Source organism: Sceloporus occidentalis, unplaced genomic scaffold (genome assembly GCF_023333645.1).
Source record: "Sceloporus occidentalis isolate IW3139 unplaced genomic scaffold, rSceOcc1.0.p SCAF_3, whole genome shotgun sequence".
Lineage (NCBI taxonomy): Eukaryota > Metazoa > Chordata > Lepidosauria > Squamata > Phrynosomatidae > Sceloporus > Sceloporus occidentalis.
The window spans coordinates 85,526,422-85,543,899 of NW_028316983.1; the positions used below are offsets into that span (position 1 = coordinate 85,526,422).

The window sequence follows — 17,478 nt, forward strand, 5'->3', positions numbered from 1 at the left end:
AAAGATGTCACTTGGTGCATAAAACTGCAGAATTGTCCCTTTACACACATGTATCTCTCTGTGTGTATATTACATCATGCATATTACATCATGTGTAAACCAGGGGGTGTGTAACAATGGAACCTGCTGCAAATATGAGTGAAAAGCACTTGGCAAGGCCACCAGACATGACCAAAAAGTAATGTCAAATACAATAGGCTGTTCTGTACTGGGACAGCAGGAAGAAAACTGATGTTCATAAATTTGGGTCAATGGTGTGCTAGTTTTGTGTGGCATCTCCTGGTGTGCAGATATTTGGAGGCATGTGGTGAATTTGGATAACTTGGTGTTTTGGTTTGTCAGGCTTTGGAAAACAGGACTCTAGTAGATTACATTAAAACCATACAGGAAATGGAGGTGGTTCTTATTCAGAGGTCCATTGTCCGAGTAACTATTTGTGTGCCAACAAACTCTTTTAAAGGCATGCTCTGTTATATAAAATAAAAATAAAAGTTCAGCAGGATGGAGAGAAATTTTAGATGTTATTTTTACACAAATGCATTATTATTTCTACAAAAGATAAATCACTGAAGAAAAACAAAACCCTTAAGCTATTTAAAACTATATTGTGCTTTTCTTCCTTAAAATGAATGTGTGCAAATACACACACATACACATAGATACAGATATAGATTTTTTAAAAATGGAACCTTCATTACAGTGTGTAGGTTTTTTCCCTTGATCGCATTCATGGGAAAAGTAGCTGTGATAAACAGATACTGAATCAGACTGGAAATTCTCTTTTTCAGGAGGGGGGGTGGAGAGAAACAAACCCAAAACATTGCATGATAGTCTCTAAGCAGTTCCATCTGTCAAGCAGAAATTTTAGGCTAATAGCCTGTGGCAATCTCCCTCTGCAGTCCACTACCTGCCTTTGTCCTACTAAGTCTCTATTCATTTTTTTAAAAAGCTAGTTGAGGGGGGAAGAGAGGGAAAAAGGAAAGGGGAAAATCTTGCAGACTAAAATCATCTGAATGATGAAGCCTTAATTTTATCCTCCTCTCTTTGATGTTAAGCGGTGGCTTCTTACTTTAAAAGGGGGGAGGGAGGGAGAGAGAGAGAGAGGAGAAGACAGTGCTAGGAGCAGATGACTTTTCATCCCCACTTCACCTTGCCACTGGGTTTGTGAGAGATTGGTTCACTGTCAAGGAGACTTTTTTTTACCCATGATTCCATATGGTATGGACCGGGCTACATGTTGCCCAACATGCCAGTGCAAATGTTTTCTCAATTAGGTGTCTTATCTCCCGTGAGTTAGCATCAGATGAAGCTTGCTGACAGCATAATGGCAGGGAAAACCTCCGACGGATCCATCAAATGGCAGCTCTGCTATGACATCTCGGCCAGAACTTGGTGGATGGTGAGTTGGCAGCACGGCTGCTTTTTTTTCCCTCCCTTCCTTTTTCTACTTTCCCTCCCTCTTTGAGAAAATGTCCCAGTCCTCACATTTATCAAATTAACATTTGATTTTTTTTCACACTCTTCAGTGGAGCAGCCCTCTACTTGTCCCACTTGTGTATTTTTCCTCTGTAACAGGAGACTGTTCATATGCCCTACAGTTAAGACACTGGCAGCTTCCCCCTGCACCTCTTTCTTTCTCTTTTAGTTTGCTTTATAAAAGTATGTGGACAAGTAGCTTCAAAAGCTTTCTTTTCAAAAAAGCAACTTTTCCTCTATTTGGGAGTCCTTATTGGTGTTATATGTTGCAATGTGGCACAGCAGGTTCTTGTTGTCTTTCTGTGGTCATATCGTTGTATGTGTGATATAAATATAAAATGTGCCCATAAATAATATTTTGCCAGGCAAGGACCACAAGTAAAAGAGAAATGAAGTTTGAGACATTTTCAGAATGTACAATTCCAGTAAAATTCTCTAATAGTATTTTTAGAATTGAATCCATGACGTGTGAATGTCTCATCAAACGACCTAGTCTAACTTTTCCCTTCATTGTTTACATTAGAATAGATTCCTATTTGGTGATGATCTGGAGCTGGGTGTTACAGATCCCACTTGAATGTCTTTTGGGTTCAATTAAAAGTTTTAATAAAGTTCCGACAGGCACTCTCAGAATGAGTTAACTTGCATGTCATGGTCACTCGGGCCAGACAACCTTTGACATCTTGAATCTATCAGAGGTACAGTGAGTTAGGAGGATGCACAATAGCCCATTGTGGCAGAAGATGCAAACCCTGTTGTGTCAGAGAGAGCCTTCAAATCATTACTGCCCTTGTTAGTCTGCTGTCCGTTAGAGCTTAATTTGTTAGCAGGGCTGCTTCTTTTCTTCTTTTCTTCCTTTCCTTTTTTTTCCCCTTCCAATTTTCTGTAATTATAATTCTTGTGGCAAAGCGTGAATTTTTTTAAAATGTTTTTGAAGAAGAGAAATTTTGCTGCTGGGACAATGAACGTATTATCTGCTTCTAACTGGACCGTGAACCTCTCCATTCAGTTCACATAGATATTACGGTTCATTTTTGTTTTTGTTTTTTGTTTTTAAAGAGACTGGTGAGTGGAATTACAATGACACTGATCATGCTGTTATTTTGCATGATATGCTCAAAGAAGTAAGTGGGAGCAGAGAGATCTTCATACATACACATGCACCCATATACACACAGAGAAGAAACATCACTCAGATCAATTTTTGGTGTCATCCGGAGAAGTTTAAGATGCCTGCAGACTTGGAAGACATGGGAAAGTGAAATATGGAAGGATTTCATTCTGCAACTTGGCGGTATTGGTTGCTTGAATCAAAAGGTGTTAGTTGGAACTTTTATTCATTAGAAAGGTTTAACTGGTGGTTGTCGGCTAAATATTACATGCCGATTCTGGTTAACTAAAATAGAGGAAGCCTAACCGCTTTATTCATACTACCAATTTTCCAATTAGACTTTCTTTCAGAAGCAAATACAGAAAGGATGGTGTGGGATGCTCTGAAACTGACTCACTATTTGTATGTCTGATTAATTTGTTAAATATTGAAATGTGACTATTATTGATTTGAAGCTGTTTGCACTTCTTTAGTACATAACATTTGATGCCATACTGTGATTTTAAACTCTTCTAATATTCCTGTTTGAATTGTTTTGTTTCTATAAATGTGAAGCAATAGACTTTATATATCATCTCCCTCTTTAGAAGTATATCAGAAGGCTGTTGTTGTTGTTTTAAAAAAACAGTTATTATGCAGATGTCTTACTATTCTGAATAATACATACATACATATAATTATATCATATAATTCTGGAAACATTTAGCAATGCACTTGACAAGAAAATAAATAAGCTTCATTACTACACAGGCTATTGTTTAGATGAAATGTGATGGGAAGTTCTTATTAAACCTCTAACATGCTACATAATTTATTTTCTAAAAATATATACTCAAAAATCACATTGCTAAAAGTTAGTGAACTAAAACTATATATAGTTTGAAATGAAACATGCAAGATTTTGTACAATAGACTTGTCCGTTTTCAGACAAGGATTCAATTATTGGTACAAAAGTAAGCAATTTTGATGCACGCACTTTAATACAAAGCATATTTTAACCCCCTGAAACTTCATCACATCTGCTAAGTTCTTTTAATCAAAACTCAGCTACACAATGGATTTTAACATACAAAGACAAAAAGGAAGCTTTGAAAGTTACCTCATGCATCGTCTGGCTTCACAAAAAATCTCGGCTACTGCCTACTGCTAAACTTCAGTTGGGTACTGCCAGCATACAAAGAGATGAGTGAATGCCCCTTTCCACCCGCATGGACTCAGCTGCCAACTGTGTGATATGCAATTTTGTTTTTTAATGAGTCGTAAACAATTTATGTGTGCCAATGAAGCAAGTTTGTTTTATTTCTGAGAAGCAGGTTTGGAATTGATTTGAAATGGCTGCCGTCTCTACTGTATGCGAGTACGCTGTCCAAATTTAAAGGTTCTGTGTCATTTTGATGAAAAGACCTATTATAATGAAAGAAATGGCTGTATGAAAGGGTGGGCATAGTAATCTCTTAGGCTCGGACACACTCACGCTCTCACTCTCTCCCCCCTTACACTCTCTCTGGCATGATTTCAGTCCAGTCTAGAGTGTGTTTGTAGCAAGATAGTTGCTTGGTTGGCTGTCTAGTAAAAATGAAAACTCTCTAGTACCTTTAGAATAAATGGCCTATGGGTGTGTGGATTTGTCTGTGTGCATGTATGCACTTTTTTTAAAAAATGGTTTTATCGTGTAGACTTTTTACTCCATCTTATGTCCATTCCCATCTATGGTCTTCTTCTTACCTTCACCTGACAAGAGTAGTTTGCCTTGTCAGTATCTTGTACAATGTAATGAAAAACTTTCACATTTAAATCAAATATTAATTGACTGCTATTTTATTATTTCAGTGGGTCTTACTACCAAGCCATAGGTTCAGTAACATCAATCACTTGATAGGACTGTAAGCAAGAGTCAGTACCTGCGCACGTTTTAACAATAATTACATTTGTTATAACAACTTACAAGAAATCTTTTGAAATCTAACCCTCTCTCCCTCATGCTTTAATCATGTCATTCTTGAAACAGATATTAATTTAGGCTAGCACTCACATGACAGCTTTGGTTTTAAAAGTTTGGGATATGTAGAAGTGCAACATGAAATAAATTGGCACACCCAAAATTCACAAACTGTAAAGTTGGAAACTCTTAAGAAATTTTGTTTAGTTGAACAGTGTAATATACCAACAAGTATTTAACATGTTGAAATAAGTTTTCAAAAGTTGTGTACTATAGCAAATCGACTAAGCCTGATTCATCAATATTTGTTCCCCATTTATCAATACCACTTCTAGAACCAGTTCAGGTGCCAAACTGATGTAAAGATGAGTTCCTGAACAAAAGTAAAAAGAATGAATCTCAATGATAGGTGGATATGGCTGAAATCAAAATCAGTATTTCTTACAGACATGTACATTGCATGATTATGAACTTGCTCCTTTAATAATAAACACAATGTTTGAGAAGGGAAGAGTATCCACTTCCAAGAAGAAACATATAAACATGCATTTATTTGTCAAAACATATTCTTTATAATATCAAAACTTTGTGACAGGGAAACCTATTTCATTGTATTTGTTTTTACCTGCTTACAATAGTAATTCAGAGACCAAAGCGACTAGTGTTTCATTAAGCTTCATAATCCTTATTTTTATGATGCCCTGTTTCATTTAACTACTAACTACTATTTTAAAATCTGAAGGGGGTGTTATATGTGTATTTTACATTTCCTTCTACCATATTGGCATTCTGTGTTGTCAGTAAAAGTGATCAAAATTGTCCAGCAAATCTCTGAAGTACCTAAAACGCACCAATATGAAAAAAATAGCCAACTCTTGATTTAAAGATCCTATACCAGAATGTCTTGTTTTGATGTACATCTCTTTGAAAGCAGTGGCAAGGTGTACCCAAATTTCCTTTTTAAAAGAAGTATACTAAATCCCTTAGAATTTTTCATGTGTCCATTCATAGCTTTGCCAGTCTTTAGAAAAATACTAAAATATGATATTATACTGAAATTTTATTTACATTCATGATAAAAGAATGGTATACTTCCAAAACTGTATACTACCTATGAAAAGAAAATCTGAATCTTTTAATAATATTTATCGCCCGTACACACACACAAATGCACAAAACAGACTAACAACAATTTTATTGTTTATGGCATTTTTCTAGGGTGCTTACTTTCCATACCATTGAGGTTGCAATCCTATATTCTTCCGCTTGACCCTAATGGGCCTCCATTTGAAGCAGGCATGTATAGGATTGCACAACAAATATCTTGTTTTTTGTTGTACCGTTCCCAGTTAGTTTTTCAGATATACATTCTACCTCCATTTCATTTCTACCCTCTTCCTTCACCTGTCCTGAATATTGTTAGGAATGTTTCTAATTTAAAAACGAAAGAGCCAGTGGCTGATTAGAAGACAGGAAATTGGAGGATTAAACTGTCTGGTTGAACTTCCTTTACTTATCAGCACTCAGTACCTTATACTAGATTATAAACTCAACAACAGTTACAATGTTATTTTCCATGTTCTGCTTAATTTTTCTTTCTTTAGAAAATCTGGACGTCAGGCAGTTTGTGACTCTGAGCCAAGTTCAGTTGTTTGCAGCATTTGCTAAAAGAGATGTGAATCATTATGGACATTACAAAGATCTGTTCATCTTTTTGTTTCAAGATTTGTTTGAAAGTGTGTGTGCCCAATGTATTTGAACATATAAACAATTGACATTGAACCAAGTATCAGATAATGCAGAACTTTATGAGGGAAATTGCATTATTTGGTAAGAGGAAAATGCCTCACGGTAATCCTTATTAAAACCTTTCCTCCTCTGAAACATTCAGAATCTTTTGTAATACCATAGTAAAGCCATGTAACATGATGGAGGAATAGCAAGATTACCAGCGTGCCTTACAAAAACATCAGAGATGGGTGTTCCAGGTCATACTTAGGTAGGAAAAAGCAATTTGCTTTTTTCAAGTTACCCCATAGCAAGAAGGAAGGGTGTGAAGAACAGTTAAGAAACATTTCTTTTTCACAGTTAAACCAGAACTGTTCAAGCCCACATCAACATTTAACTGATTCTTTTTGGGAGGCACAGAAGAGCTTGACACTCCTTTTACTACTAAGGCATTGAAGTAGAGAAGGAAGTCTCCCAAAAGATGTAAACCATACAAGGAAATGGTTCAAAGACTTGGAGAAGCTAATGTACCTCATCCCCTCAAGGCCTTATAAACCCCTCAAGTTTGTAAGAACTTATTTATAATATGCTAATGTCTAATAGTTAGAAATAAGATAATGACAGGAGAGCCTTAGGTGGGATTTCAGTTCAGATATCATTAGATTTTTTTCCCCCTGTAGAATGTTATTGCTACCATTGTTCTACGTTTTGGTTTTCTGATAATACTTTAACTCTCCTCTGAATGCCAGGGAAAATATGGCATACAAAGATATCTATGTAAACAGTGGTACCAAAAGGTCTCAGATATGATGCTGCTGATATACTAGCAATGAAGGTTACTGGCAACCATAGGCCCAGTATTTTTGTTTTACTATTAATATTTTAATAGCAATTATTTACAGTAGTTATCAATAGGCATTATTATGCTATCCAGCAATAATTGGGTAAAGCAGATTGGTTTCAAGATCTAGACCTCTCCCTAAATAAAGATGTGTGCATGTTTTGGGATTTCCAAATCAGGCAAGATATTACAAAAATCACACAGGAAAAGAACTCTACACTTAATTTTGAAATAATTTGGTTCTCATGGTGTCGTAAGATGGCAAAAATAGGAAGAACTTGCTTAAAACTGAATGAAAGTTCCATTGGGTGAATTGATGGTTTTCAATTGGAATGATCCATGAACATGTTAAGAAATGGAGTGGGATGATCCTCTGTTTTTGAAAACACAAAATATAGCACTATATACGGCTCCATCCTGGTGAATTACATTTGCCCCTTTATTGGTAGTAAACAGAGAAGAACCACACAATCTCTATATTAATATATTTTATAGACAGAATAATATTTTTTAAAAATCAATAGAAAGAAAACTGGGTAGCTGTACCTAGTGGCTGGAGAAGACACAGAGGATAAAATTCCCAACTGCAGGTAGTGCAAAATTCTCTCCCTCCTCTGACTTTTCTAGCAGATCTTTATGTTTTCTTTACTTCTAGCTACCACTATTTACTACGGCTTGCAATTAGAAGGATGCAATATTGGGGAGGTTTGTTCAGGCTGTTAACATTATTTGAATGCCAGTCTGATAACTGCATGCTGAAGCTTATGCCTTTCTTTGCTATTTCAGATGTAACACTCAGGCAGTAGGCATGACTGAGAATCCATTGCATATGACTCCAGCTAGGCCATCACTATAGAAAATGCATCAATTTGTGTCTGAATCTGTAGTCAGCAATAAGTCATTGACAGAATTCTAGATCATTTCTCTAATGGGATTGAGAGAATAACTCAATAGACAGAAAAATATTCATCATTCTAGCTGTGTAGAAAAGAACAGGTGGAAACAGAAGTTGAAATCATTTAAAAACACTTATGACATATTACATTGGCAGTGAGATACTTTGGAGTAGAAAGGAAAAGAAATCTGATTTTCTTTATGTGTTCTACATATTAAAATTATATGCTAATTGAATAGCATTTCATTGTATTGAACAGACACAATAAAGAAAGAGGGATCAGCAACTAAGAAGTTGTTTATGATTAATGATTAAAATCTATCTCAAAACTGCTTAACGACCAACCAGGCACAAGGTTTAGGAGTGTTAACATATTGGAAATAATAGTGTCTGTCCCAAAGAGCTTTGGATTTATGGCTACTATAATCAAAGCTCTGGATTGTTTCCCATATACCAGATTGCTGAGACATGGTTATGGGTAATCTATGCATTCCTTGAAGAGACAAAACAGATATATTAACTAATGAAGCTGAATTCAAACCATTTGCTGCATGTAAACATAGATTTTCCAGGGGACTGCTCAGAATAAACTTAACCACCATCATGTCATGTCATGAAATGGTATAATGCAGACACCACATACTTCATAGATTTTTACTTCCCAAACTGCAGCACACTTGCTTTCAAAGGCTCCTGTACTATGCTCAGTCCACATTAACTACACAATTTGATTTGAGCATTTAACCGCAATTCGGGAAAAATGGGGCCAAGTCACTATTCTGTTGTGATAATGGGGCAAATATCACTTCAAGGAAAAACCCCCACAAAGGTAGAAATTGACAATAGAAATAGAAGGTAAGATGTAGTGCAGAATCTAGCAGAAATGGGAGAAGAGTTTCCATTTTCCTAATGCAATACTCAGAAACACCTAATTCTACTCTGGTGCTGGGAGATAAAGAATATTCACCCATGATTAAAAAGCATGTCTCACTATGAAAACAATTGTCGACTGCTATGGCATTTTTCATCTGTGTGTGAGGCTGAGTCGACCAATGGTGAGGGTTTTTTCCCCTTCAGCAGCAGCAATAGCCTCCCCCCCAAGAAAAAGGTTTACGCAAACCTCCCATTGTTTTGCATAAAAGTGATGGGAGGTTATACGTACACACAATGCTTTTTAGTACAAAAAATGACATTTTTCCCCGCAAAGGGAGGGAAAATGTCATTGAAAATGTAAAAAGTTTCACATGTGACAAGAGAAAACATTCAAAATTAACAAAATAAGGCTAGGTCAAGGGCAGATTTCTTTAACACTGGTAATACAGCACAATGTTGGATTGAGGCTGAGTCTATTGCATTCTGTAAGAACTTCTATAGGACTTCTATAATATGCCTTTATTACTGTTTTATACAAATTACAAGTTTGTCTTTCCTTCCAGATATATATGCAAAGGGATCTTGTAGCACCTTTAAGTTGTAGCATAAGCTTTTGTAAACTTGGTCGACATCTTCCATGAATCTGAAGAAGTAGACCAAATCAATGAAGGCTTATGGTACAACTTCTTTGGCACAGTTAGTCTCAAAGGTGCAACAAGTTCCCTTTGCATATTGATATTTCAGACTAACAAAACTCAGTCTCTGAATTCTTCCAGATGTAAAGAAAACCAAATCGGATGAGCCATTATATTTTGTTGCTATAGACACAATATCTCATGCCAACTGTACCAGATCATTCTGGCAAGATTTTAGAGGGCTTGAAATAACTACAAAGCATTTTCTTTTCTGAACCAGTGGGTGATTATTTATGAATTAGTGGACTCTTATTTTAGAGAGCAATTGCTAATACTGTTATCTCAAGATGGTGGCAAAGCAATGTGTGACTCCTAGAACCAAACTGTTTTATAGCTTTGAGTCTGTGCTGCAATGAAACAATCAGCATACATCATGCAATAGTTGTGGTGTGAGAAGGCACAATAGTTTTGGTGTGACAAGTTCCCAGAAATCTTCCTTGTACTTTAGTACAGTCTCTCTTACTTTCCCCTTCTGTTTTTTGTTTCATAGTGAAACAGTAGACCTGGGGTTTTGCACTTTCTGCTTAGAACATACATCAGTATCTTTGGTAGACCTTTGTTCAGCATGTTTCTTCCAGGTTTATAGTCTCTTCTGCCCACATATTCACATTCAGTGATGAGGATTTTTTTTTCAGCAGGCTTTTCAAAAATAGAAATCTCTCTGAAGTGTAGTGATGATGTACAGTTTAAGGATGTAGACATGTGATCATACTCTTCATTAACCAATTTAACATGTGCCTGTGAGGCTGACTCCCTTGTGCTTATTCCGTTGTATGAGTGAATGTAATTAACGTAGGTTTAAAAGCAAAAAAAAAAAAAAAAAAAAGAGTGATGCCTTAAACTCAAATATATCTTTTAACCAATTCTACATTCAAAGTATAGGCACACAATGTATACTTCGGTATTATCTAAATATGTGAAAACAGCACACAATTGGAGACTGGGCTACACCAGTTAAGTCTATCCACAATGTTGTGTGTGTTCATTAGGCCAATTTCCTTGGCATATGGGGGTCTCCATTAAGATACTTGTGCTGTACAAATAGATGCCAAGGGCAGGTACCCAAGAGTACACATAACACTCTGGGGGACTATTTGACGTGGCTCCTTGCCCACTCACCAGTCTAGATAATGCCTGAATAGCATTTTAGTGGAACATACAAATAAGATTTGATCCAGGGCTTTGTGATCAAGACTGCATTCAGAACAAGATATTTTAAAATATCTATTCCCCCAACCCCCTGAAAATCTGTTCTAGAGGTCTGGGACCCTCCAGAAAGGCATGGGATGTGGTATGGGATTACTGTAATCCAGCGCAACAGAGGGACCTCTGGGAAGAAATACCTGCATAAAAATATCTAATGTGGGCCCCCTATAGGACCTGCCTGGAGGCAGTAGCCACAGGAGATAACCAATTAAATTTTCTACAGTTTCCTGGAGTAATGCTAGGCAAGCATTACTTAGTAAATTTAAGTGTTTCATAACTTAATTCTTGTCAGAGTATGAGGTACCTGTTTAAGCATCAGTTGTGGGTCCTGCCATGGTTCCAGGGCTTTGACAAGCAGCTGCCCAAGAATGCCTGTGCTGGTTTGGGTTGTTGTTGTTGTTGTTGTTGCCACTGGTGTTGAAGCATGTTCACTCATTCATGAAATGAAACAAGCCTCAATAGTGATTTACAACGATCAGTAATGAGAGAGTGCATGTCCTAGGGATGGGAAAGAATTTAATTTCAATTTGTTCTTGTATAACTTTTCCAAAATTTGTAGAATTTTATCACATATACAATGGAAAAAATTGAAAATTAAAAAAAATAGATATGGTGGAAACTGTGATCAGAGTTGTGCTAAGGGCTCATGCTGAGGTAAATATTGTGTCAGTGGTTGCACCTTCTTTGATAATGAGCAAACGTGGCATCCTAATCTGAGTTATGCAAGTGGTGTTACATTGGTGTAAGCATTGCACTTTCTAGGAAGTTGCAAGATTGCTCCATTTCACTTGGTGGTTCATTTAAGGAGTAAACAAACCATTATGAAATAGGTGAGTATAATGTATTGTCCTGTATAACTCCAGTGTAGCTACAATACTGTACAGGTATGCCAAATATCTGCCAATAAGTGACAGATGTCCATGCCATCCATTTTTATTTTAAGACGCTCCTGCTATTTGGTAGACAGGAATAATATCTCCATCTCCATGCTGGTGATATCTACCATGGAATTTGTCAAGTGTAGTTGGGTTATAATTGTATATCAGTTTGTTTTTGAAGAGTTTACCAAATCAATGTTTTCTGGTTGATCAATGGGACCAGCTTCACCTCTGCTTTGCCTCAGTGGTCTTTCTGAAAGACCTGTGGGCCACTGGAAATGAATGACTACATCTAGAGTGAAAATCAAAATGTCTGCTGCTATGATCCCAATCTACAGGCGGTTTAGCTCCAGCCCTTGGACTACAGGGAATGAAGAGACATATGAGACACCTGTTGAAAGTTGTATGTTGACTTTGTAATTGAAAGCAATAAGAATGTCAGCCTGACACAAGAGTGGGAATCATGCAGCCTCCTGATGTTGCTGAACTCTAATTCCCAACAGCCTTAGCTGGCATAAGCAATTGTGGGAAATGTTGGGAACTGTAGTCCAACAACATCTGGAGGGTCTCCTTATTCCCATCCATGGTGTAATACAAGGGCAATATTGGCACATGGTGGGCAGGGGGGAAATGGCCCATAGCAATTATATTTGAAAGAACATCCAACACAATGATTCACTTATAATTTTCCTTCTCACTTGTACTTCACAGTGTCACACTGTTGTTTCATATCTAAATAAGACAGATCAAGTGACTTGTTTGTTTTTAATGTTTCTGTTTAACAAAATAAAGAGGGTAACGTATGGGAAGAATCAAGTAGATTCAGCTGAGGAATGTTGTGCCCAGGTTTCTTGAATAAGTTTTAAGAAATTCACTGAGTTGGCTACTTGAAGATTAGAACATAGAGCGACTATACTAGTGTGTCCAGCTGGGAGATCTGGGTTCTAGTCTATGAGACTGAATTATGTCATCTTCCACATGTTCTTCAACTGCAGCTTGCAATGTTCCTCATTAGTTCTGCTGGATGAGGTGCTGGGAAAGCTATAAACGTCTGCACATAAATTAGTCAAATGAGATTAATTGAATATACTCCCAGATAAATATCTCTATGACTTCAGTCTTAATCCTGATGAGCCATTATGGTGCAAACAAAATAAGAATGTTACTCTACTGGAAGATAGGCAACCTACTTGTCTATGCATACTTATGTACATGTGACAATGATATATTTTTCAAAGTTTCCCTTCTATTTTTCATCGTAAAAGAGGCAATTGTAGTACTAAAGTATTTAGCCACTGGAAATATGCATGCTTTCTAAGAAGTGTCACGATTACAGATCAGGCTTCAGAATTGTCTCTTCAAAATGCCTGCTGACAAATTAGGCAAGGTATACTGTACTTAACATAGGGTAGGGAGCTATTATGTGGAATTATGGTTGTCAGAAGGAATTAACCAGTTACACATAAAGACAATGACTTGATCTGGGTGGGCTGTGGATCTGTTACCGTGGAAGCAGTTATCAATTCTTGGTTTTAATATCACTTCTCCTGCAACTGGCAAACTGAGGCTGTCATAAGTTTGCCCCAAAATAAGATGCATGGATCATTAGAAAAGACAATAAATGTTAGGAAAGGTAGAGAGTAAGAGAAAGAGAGGAAGACCACATGCCAGATGGATAGAATCAACCAGGGAGGCCACATGCATGAATTTGTAAGACCTAAGTAGAGTAGTGAGGGGCAGGGGCGGCTTGGAGGCATCCCATCCATAGGGTTTCCATGAGTTGGGGCTGGCTCAAGGGTAGTTAACAACAACAACAAACTGTACTATACTGCTGTGTTTGAGTTGCAAAATTGTGTATATGGGGAGAGCTTGAAAATGACACTGTGCATGTGTGGGGATATACCAGCCAATAGTCATCTTTATCCCTGCTAAAACATAACCGTTTTTGTAATTCTGGCGTGTTGTTACATTCTGGGGTTATATAGGAGGGAAAGCTTGAGGAAGAGAGCTCAGGTTGAATGATATGGATGTATGTTCTGAGTCATGTTCAGATGTCCATTTTAATTTGAGCCACACCAGACTATCCTTCCAATTGTGTATTAGAAAAATGTCTAAGGATATGATCACATGGAGAAGTATCCCAATATAGATGCAGGATTGAAAACTCAAAACCAGGTGTTATCTATCACACGTGTCAGCAGCCAGGTGAGTGCAACCCAGATGCAGCCCAGACCCCAGCCATGCTTATCCTGGGACTTTTCAATCAATTTTTTTTGTCCAAATATACTTAGTAGATTCATTAAGTAAATGGAAACTTAGTAAGTCCACAGTAATGTAAGTACCATTTATTCAGTGGGTCTATTTTAATTGAGACAAGCAGTTGAATTAGACCATGCCCATCAAGTTTATTTTGGAGAACCCACTCCATCATATATCCTGAACACAGGTTATATACAGCATTAAAAGTACACTGAAAAGAATTGAGAAGCCAGTGAAGTTCACAACAGGTCCTTATGTGGAATATTTACCAATTGAATCACTCAGTGCCCATGTACTTTCAATTGTTGATGTCAGGAAAAATGAGATAAGTTCTTGATGTTATATTAAATATTTTTTCCAACTGTGAATTTGCCATGTTTAAATATAGAACAAGCAAGTGTATATTGCTAGGGCAAAGATGCACTTGCACACACACGCACACACACACACACACAGAGAGAGAGAGAGAGAGAGAGAGAAATATCTCTTTCCTAGCTATATACACATATTTTCATTGTTATTATTTCCTCTCTCTGTCTTCTCTGTTTTTCATGTTGCTGACTGCCATTATATACCTTTGACATTTAGATCCATCTTAGATATTTACCTTTGCACCGTTGTACTTGTTGCTGTCTTTCTCAGTTAAGAAGTACAAGTCACTTTGGCTCTGCCAGCTGCAATCCCAGTCTGGATCATTATTCAAGATCTGAGGTTAATCAACTGCAAATTCCATTAGCTTCATACAGAGTGAAAATCAAGAACAGACGGTCTCACATGCAAGCCAGACATCAGGTGCAGTACAATGAAGCTGGCCTTCAGGTATAAGTTTCCCTCCTGTCTCCCCCCCCCCCCCCCCATCTCACATCCCTCAGAGGAACATTCTTTAAGATAAGAAGGAAAAGATCAGATGGACATCTGGGAAAGGGAGGAGAGAGAGGGAAGCAACAGAGGGAGAATTTCCACCAAAACATCTGTAGGAATTTTAAGACACCTCTACACTTCCACTATCAAGTTAATCTCAGTTTTCATCCAAATATCCTTTTCATGGGGACACAGGCACCCATTTTTCCTTCTATACTGAGAAGCAGATGCCAGATGGGATTTCAATTTTCAGTGAGTGAGAGAGAGAGAGAGAGAGAGAGAGAGAGAGACAGACAGACAGACAGACAGACAGACAGACAGACAGACAGACAGATGTCAGTACCATACTAGTGCTCCTATTTATATGCACTGGCATGGAACAATTGAAATTTTGTTCTTGAATATTCACATTTCACAGCCAAATTCTTTATTCAGTGTTATTCATAGGTATCCCTCTTGATCCCTGTTGAGGCTATGTATCTGAGTAAGTTTGAAATAAATTGCAAAAGTTCTTTCAGAGTCAATAGTTTAATCCTTTTCTATTACTTTGAATCTCTGGTGTATTATTTCTCCTTAACATTGCCACAGACACACTCTCTTGCCCCCCTTTCTGCTACCATATTCAAACTAGATCCTACCCACAGAATAATTTTATTGTAAGATTCATCTGTTGAATTTGGGGTTAATACTGCTTCTTTATAGTTTGTGTGTGTAAAATTATTCATGATAAAAATTAAATTAAAAAGTAAAGTTTCATCTGAGAGCAATACATAAGGCATTGGTTACTAAAGTAAATGCTTTGCTGTTAAAAACTGCATAATGCAAGACAATTCAAATAGTTCCCTTTTAAAATTCATTTATTTTTGGATACAGATACCATATAATAGAGTGGGTTTTTTACTGTCAATAACAAGTCACATAAAATGACTTAATATCTTATGTTTTAAGACTATGATTGTTCTTTTTCCTCTAACATTCTCCAAATATATAGGATGATGATGATAATGATTGATGATATGCAACTGATTGCTGTAAATAAATAATCATCTGTGGAAATATTGCCACTACCAAAACAAAAGACTAAATAATCCAAGCTCTGGGAACTGTAAACTAACAACTGCTAGAACAAATGGCTCCTTTCTGATCATAGTTTGTGGTGGAATGAAAGATGCAATTGTCTGGAAGTGATGAATATGGGATCCATGCTGGTGGAAGGGTCAAAGATCATTTTATGCAAAAGACCTTTTCTCTCTGGCACTGTTTCTTCTCTATAGCATAGTTTGGCAGCTATCTTCTTGCACTTCGGCTACCCGCCAATGCAGCTGGTACTGTGCAGCTATCTGGTACAGACTACAAAGCATCACTCAGCAACCAGCAGCTTCACATGGGACCTGATGTGAAGGGTGACAAAGAAATATGGGCTATATACACCCTACCATCTAAGCTCATTAAAAGGACACTTAAATAGCATGACTACAAGTTCTTGTTAATTATAAGGTAGTTACTGGATCTGTGTGATCTGTTCTGGGGGCAAAGTAATCCTTGCAATGTGTAACATAGCAATTGAAACAATAAGGAATCAGAATCAGTGTTTATAAATGTGAAACTCTCTCTATATATGCGCACACACACACACACACACACATGCATGTGTATATTTATACCATGCAGACATATACAATATACAGATAGTGCTAATATTGATTTATTGAAGCATTCCCAGGAGTGAAACAACCCCTTTTTCCAGATTATCTGCCACAGTGACCACAGTCAGTAATTACACTTAACAGGAGGTTTGCACACAGGCAGGTTCTCATCTAAGAGACACTAAAAATAAGACCTTGGGTCAAGTTTCTTTAAAACAAAGGGGTGGACAACAATTAAAAGAACGGGTTATGAATCTTCTGTTTCTAATCATAATCATAATCATAGTAAGGTAACTTGCCTAGCTATCAAGAAAAATGAACTTTAAGATGGAGATCATTATCCTATCAAGATAAATGTCTGCAATGTTTTTGTTGTCCTATTCAACATGCTTTCCCTTCTTTCTCATTTCCATAGATGTTTGAATCTTATGAAAGTACTATCTCAGCTACTGTGACCCTCCATTGTGGAGACACAGTTGCTTTCCTCAGATAGATAGCATGTGCTGCCTACATGCATGATGCTTTTATGCAAAGCCAATAAAATTGTCTTTGAACTTGGAACTAAAGTTAGAAGAATTGTTATTTTTCCCTCCACCAAAATCAATAATTTGGTTAAAACCCATTGTTCTGGATTCTGGTTGCAATTTTTGAGTAGTAGAAATGGCATTAATTTACTCTCTTTCAGATGGCTATTTTAGTTAAGGTAATCACAGATTTTGTATATCAAGTACTGTGGTAGGCATTCCTGGGGTAGTTCTTTAAAACATGTAAATTTTCATAGGTGTATTGGGGCAAATCTTCATTATTCCTGATTGGGGGATGTCTCTACCAATCAGTGAAGTACATCAAATAGGCAGAGATTATATGAATCTATTTTCTAACTGCTTTGTATGATGGGAACATTAACTTAGAGAACAAAAAGACAAAGAAAATGTCTAGATTTCTTTTTTTTTAATTGCATTGCAACCTACACACATTCCTATTTGTTCTTTTTCATAGTCTTTCTTCATAGAGAACAAGATTCTTGAACTACATGGCAACTTTTAAATGGAAAGAGACAGCGACTATA

The 17,478-nt window shown here is 36.9% G+C and overlaps 1 protein-coding gene across 4 annotated transcripts in view; it reads left to right on the forward strand.

Moving 5' to 3' along the window:
- Positions 1-909: 909 nt before the first annotated feature.
- Positions 910-17,478, forward strand: part of NFIA (nuclear factor I A) — a 573,426-nt gene continuing 556,857 nt past the window's right edge. Inside the window, exon 1 of one of the 4 annotated variants that reach the window (XM_089515284.1) lies at positions 910-1,399. In XM_089515284.1, the coding sequence (XP_089371410.1) occupies positions 1,304-1,399 (96 nt within the window). In that variant the 5' untranslated portion in view covers positions 910-1,303. The remainder of the gene's footprint in view (positions 1,400-17,478) is intronic. The other 3 variants (XM_089515288.1, XM_089515285.1, XM_089515283.1) reach the window with 3 other exon arrangements.